Consider the following 6,000-nt stretch of genomic DNA (forward strand, 5'->3'; position numbering starts at 1 on the left):
TGATTTCCCACATGGGTACAATGTGTGAAGCCCATTTCTGGTGTCCCTCGCCGTGTTATTGCTGGAATATTGCTAAAAGTGGCGTAAAAACTTGACTCACTCACTCACTGTATGTAGATTCCAGGTCGAGTTGCATAATGATGCGTAAGAGTGGTTTGTTAATGAGTAAATGGATGCATGATGTATATTTTATATCTTGTATTATGTTACATAAAGTTATGAATAAATAATGATTCTTGTTCGAGTGGTGTTCAATGTTACAATCTCATTAAAATCGCAACTTTTATTACTTTGCGTGAATATCTGACAACACTTCCACAGCTAGGTCACTTTAGGTTAACCATGAGCAGCCTTTGACCACCCAATCTGTGTGACGAATGTGTTGGTCCAACATCCAAACAGATGTCTGCTCTCTCAAACCCTTCTGTTTCATTTCTGTACCACTTCAATACAGAATTTCAATCTGTCACTTGCGTTCTGGTCTCAAGGATCTCGATCCGTGAAGATTCGGGTAGAGAACAGGTCTTCAGCAACCCATGCTGGTCGTAAAAGGCAACTATGCTTGTCGTAAAAGGCAACTAACGGGATTGGGTGGCCAGGCATTGACTTTGTTGATGCATGTCATTGTATCCCAATTCCTTTATCGATGCTCATGATGTCAATCACTGGATTGTCTGGTCCAGACTCGATTATTTACAGACCGCCGTCACATAGCTGGAATATTGCTGAGTGCGGCGTTAAACAACAAACAAACAACCAAACAGTTGTCTGGATCATGATGTCATGCAGCTGGAATATTGGTGAGTGTGACGACAAACAACATCCTTCCTTTACTTCCACTCTGGAATATCACAAAGCTCAAAGATGAGGTAGCTAAGCCGTTAAAGCGTTCACCCGTCACGCCGAAGGTCTAGGTTCGATTCCACATGATGTACAGTGTGTGAAGCCCATTTCTGGTGTCGCCTGCCGTGATATTGCAAAAAGCGGTGTAATATCATACCCACTCATAAAGCACAAGAGACATATTCTGTCATATTTCATTTATTACATTATCTTACAAGTAATTTTACATGTGTACAGAGCAGGGATGACAGGGCTATTGAAAGGCAGCTGAATTGTTTGTGTCCGAGACCACGTTCAGCCTTGGGACTTTCCTGCCAGTTTCAACTTGTCATCCCCGACATTGTAATTGGCAAACAGATGATAAGAGCATGCATGAGTGTGAGATCGGACCCACGCAGTGAACGCGGGGATGTGATGAGGAAAATATCACCAGAATTATACAAGACCAGCAACAGATGCTTCGGGAAAAAAATGTCAAAAATGTTTGACGAAAATGATAATCAAATAATTCTAGTTCATTGTGAGAAATGTGGGACTAGGTTCAATGGGGGGAAAAAAGAGTATCTAGCTACAAAGATGGGTTTATCTCACTTGAAACAGTGTCAGTTATTTCGATGTTATCAGGGACGGCCACAGCAACACCGGAGACGATGTTTACCACCTCGGTAAAACCCATGGATGTGACAACAGACCCAAGTTCAATATGTGGAAAATCTGGGATTTGAACCCATGACCACCGGATCCTGGCACACTTAAGGGAAGCAACTCTGAACAAGGAGTTTCTATATACAAGCAAATCAAACATTCCATGACTATTTCTCGTATCAGGTGGTTACTTTTGGAAACAGCTACACTGACATCTGGTGTAGAGGTGAGGGATTTTATATCACTTGAACAAGTCTGCTTCAACTCGGGTAGGTGACAGGAAGAGAACGCCTAAAGTGTGCAACAGCTGTATGTCTGCAGATGTAAAGTGTGCAACAGCTGTATTTCTGCAGATGTAAAGTGTTTCTTTTTTGCCTGGACCTGCTTTACATTGCTGAGCGCTGCTCAAACATGCTGGGTATATAGATCACATGAGCTCAGTTTTATCACAAATGATATTTTGTCTTTTTATCCTGATATTAGTGTACTGCTTAACATATGGCTTCTTAACAGCTGCTCAAATTTGCTGAAACTTTACTTTGAGCTTGCTGAAGCTTGCTGAAACGTGTGGCTGATCAACACAAACGCAGAATTTTACTTTGAACTAGCTGAAGCTTGCTGAAACGTGTGGCTGATCAACACAAACGCAGAATTTTACTTTGAGCTTGCTGAAGCTTGCTGAAACTTGAGGCTGATCAACGCAAACGCAGAATTTTACTTTGAGCTTGCTGGAGCTTGCTGAAGCTTGCTGAAACTTGAGGCTGATCAACGCAAACGCAGAATTTTACTTTGAGCTTGCTGAAGCTTGCTAAACTTGTGGCTGATGAACACAAACGCAGAAGTTTACTTTTAGCTTGCTGAAGCTTGCTGAAACTTGTGGCTGATCAACACAAACGCAGAATTTTACTTTGAGCTTCTGAAACCTGAGGCTGATCAGCTCGAATGCACACCTTTGCTGAGAGCTGCTGTCTTCTGCTGCTCAAAGCTGCAATGGCACGAGGCCTTTTAGGCTGCTTGGCAATCCAACCTAAGTGTTTCAATACCCAAACCTATTTGTTATCCACAACTATTATGACCATCTGTTTCTATACAGCTACTTCTAGTGATCGGTCCTATAGCACCTCTGTCTGTGGCGGCCACTGTAGGGGCATCACAGGGCTGCAGTAACCATCGAATACTGATCAGCATCTTTGGTTCAACTTGGCTTTAATGTGGTTGTCTGACAGACAGGACTCGGATGGGTAGAAAAGACTCGACGGACCTGTTTCAGGACTCCAGCCCCTGATTTCATCAGTAAATGACATTTTATGTCCAATATTCTTAGCATCTAAGGCGCGACATTTTTTCATTGATTTTGAAAACGAATTTGTCAGTATGTTGAAAATATGTACAAAATGCAATGTGCTGGATGCTTTTATTCATCTCAAAGTTGTATCTTAATCGGCAGGTTATAAACAAACCTTGTCCTGGTTTGTGTCCTTAAAATCTGACCGCGACATTTTGCTGTCATTTTTATTGTCAAAGCGATCTTTACCGTCCTCGGTATAAAATAACCTTGTATCATTCTGATTATCTTTTTGTCTGAATTTTTTATTTCTAAGGTCAGCGGATACCTTGACCTCACAAAAGAAACAACCCCAAAACATGTCTGAAACTACAGTTTCTCTTCCACACCTATACAACAAGCGTGTTCGAGAAGGGAAAGATGAGTTATCTCCCCTTGTTGGGTATTCAAGTACGGCGTCAAGGGTTCAAGTCCATGAAAGCTATCCCAGTACTCACTACCTGCCCGAGCCCTGCTGACAGAATGCACTGAATGATACAATGAATGCATGACGACGTATGATACACGATTAATGACATTGCTAATAATGGATCGCCATACCAATACAGGAAGTGTTTCTGTTGTGAGGAATACTGTCACATGACAAGGCTGTGGCAGTAGTTTATGTTGGTCCTGATGCAGTCAAAAACGTACAGAAAAAAAGACGACACTCAAAATATTACTCATCTTGAAATGGCTGTTTCAAAGAACAATCATTGCCCAAAGACTTTCATGGCGACTGATAATTTAAGTTCAAACGTGAGAAGCACTATGACTGTTTTGAGGAACTGACCCTGCAATTAACATATCCCACCTGTCAATCAAACAACATGGTTGACCAATCAGCAAGCCTGAAATAATACAAAATCCTTTAATCCTTAGACTAATATGAAAGCGACATATCACCTGGGTCAACTTTAAGGTAAATGTTATTTAAGATATTTCCACTCTCACTACAGGTTAATTCTGTCTATTCATACCCCTGAATATTGAAACGCCTTTAAGTTCTTGTTCAAATTCTGATTGGTCCTACATAACCTTGACAATAGTTGACCTTGACCTTGACCTATATTCTATTCCAGCCAACTGTTATAGAAATGACTGTGGATATGGGAGACAATGCATTTATGTAACAAGCAGGTTTAATAAAAATGAGCATTTCTAAAATTAAATGCAATGTTTTTATACTTAGTTGACGCAGATTCAAGAAAGGATTTGAAGATAGAATCGACAACTAAATTGTAATTAAGATGACATAAATTATATTAGAACATTGAATAGTTTTGACAATTCTCTTGGAAGACATTTGTATTTTTTAAAGTCAAGAAATCTCTAAGAAAATCCCTTCAATAATTTTTTTAAAAAATGAAGAAAGTTTGTGAATATTCCACAGATCATGTACTTAGAATTGAGGGGGGCTTTACTTTCTGTTTTTCACGTTTATCCCACTGATCAAAGAATCATCATTTTATAACATTGTTATGAATCTCACATGGTGAATATAAAGCATAGCCTCTAGCACGTTCAATATGGTCTGTTAGAACTTGGAACATATTTCTGTTTTTATGTTCTGGTGACTATACAGCACTGGACTGGAGTTGTCATAGTAACAAAATATAGCCTCTGAGCAAATCATTACAGCAAAGTATCTGTGCGATGAGCTAATACAGAAATAAATGTCATTTAAACATCTACCCCAAGTGAAGGGCGACATGTTGGGAGCATGAGCAGGGAAACTAAAAAATAGATACTAACTGAAAGTGATAAAAAAAACCTTGGAGGCTGATGGTTATGGGTGGGGCTTGAAGGTTGATGGTTATATAGGGCAGGGCTTGGAGGCTGATGGATATGTAGGGCGGGGCTTGGAGGCTGATGGATATGTAGGGCGGGGCTCCGAGGCTGATGGTTATGGGTGGGGCTTGAAAGTTGATGGTTATATAGGGTGAGGCTTGAAGGCTGACGGTTATATAGGGTGGGGCTTGGAGGCTGATGATTACATAGGGTGAGGCTTGAAGGCTGACGGTTATATAGGGTGGGGCTTGGAGGCTGATGGTTATGTAGGGTGGGGCTTGGAGGCTGACGGTTATATAGGGTGGGGCTTGGAGGTTGATGGTTATGTAGGGTGGGGCTTGGAGGCTGATGGTCATATAGGGTGGGGCTTGGAGGCTGATGGTCATATAGGGTGGGGCTTGGAGGCTGATGGTTATGTAGGGCGGGGCTTGGAGGCTGATGGTCATATAGGGTGGGGCTTGGAGGCTGATGGTTATGTAGGGCGGGGCTTGGAGGTTGATGATTACATAGGGTGAGGCTTGGAGGCTGATGGTTATGTAGGGTGGGGCTTGGAGACTGATGGTCATATAGGGTGGGGCTTGGAGGCTGATGGTTATGTAGGGCCGGGCTTGGAGGTTGATGATTACATAGGGTGAGGCTTGGAGGTTGATGGTTATATTGGGTGGGTCTTGGAGGCTGATGGTCATATAGGGCGGGGCTTGGAGGCTGATGGTCATATAGGGCGGGGCTTGGAGGCTGATGGTTATATAGGGTGGGCCTTGGAGGCTATATACCTACCAGTGGGTATGGGGTGTTGGGCTTGGGGAGGGGTGTTGAGGCGTGGCGAATATCATGACACGTACTAAGATATGGCAGCAACATGAAGTTATGGCACTGAGGTATACATATGATCCCATTCTCATTGCCATGGTAACTAGAATAAACACAATATATCTATAGTACCTAGACTCTTCTGTTGGCTTAGATCAATTAACATCACACATTGTAGTCCATTTTAACTAGATTCTACATGATTATGCAAACTGTATGAATTATCAAAAGGGTAACCCTAAACATCTCAGAGTAAATAACGGGCAATCTTGATTTTCTTCACAAAATCAATAAACTTGAGTTACAATGATGGGAGAACATATACTGCTCAAAACAAGTTAAAGAACACCGACAATTGGAAGGCTGTTTTGCAATACCCACCAGCTAGTGAGTGAGTGAGTGAGTTTGGTTTGACGCCGCTTTTAGCAATATTCCAGCAATATCACGGCGGGGGACACCAGAAACGGGCTTCACACATTGTACCCATGTCGGGAATCGCACCTGGGTCTTCGGCGCGACGAGCGAACGCTTTAACCACTAGGCTACCCGACCGCCCCCCACTAGCTATGACAGATGAACTCTGAATA

General features: G+C 42.2%; 1 protein-coding gene across 1 annotated transcript; it reads right to left on the bottom strand.

The window, feature by feature from the left end:
- Nucleotides 1–2,183: 2,183 nt before the first annotated feature.
- On the bottom strand, nucleotides 2,184–5,319 carry LOC124152135 (SH3 domain-containing protein C23A1.17-like). Its single transcript, XM_048384925.1, has 2 exons — nucleotides 4,587–5,319; nucleotides 2,184–2,368 (listed from the first exon to the last, which is right to left on the bottom strand). Exons 1-2 carry the CDS (start codon nucleotides 5,317–5,319, stop codon nucleotides 2,184–2,186), a joined length of 918 nt encoding a protein of 305 aa, XP_048240882.1.
- Nucleotides 5,320–6,000: the final 681 nt, after the last annotated feature.

The sequence above is a fragment of the Haliotis rufescens genome, unplaced genomic scaffold, assembly GCF_023055435.1.
Source record: "Haliotis rufescens isolate VD_foot unplaced genomic scaffold, xgHalRufe1.0.p SCAF_52, whole genome shotgun sequence".
Classification (NCBI taxonomy): domain Eukaryota; kingdom Metazoa; phylum Mollusca; class Gastropoda; order Lepetellida; family Haliotidae; genus Haliotis; species Haliotis rufescens.

What these genes read in the sequence shown, in the direction of transcription:
- LOC124152135 (XM_048384925.1), bottom strand. Translation starts at nt 5,319, where the DNA reads ATGACCATCAGCCTCCAAGCCCCGCCCTATATGACCATCAGCCTCCAA. An exon ending in CATAACCATCAGCCTCCAAG is followed by an intron (nt 2,369 to 4,586) that starts GTTTTTTTTATC and finishes TGTGTTGATCAG; the next exon opens with CCACAAGTTTCAGCAAGCTT.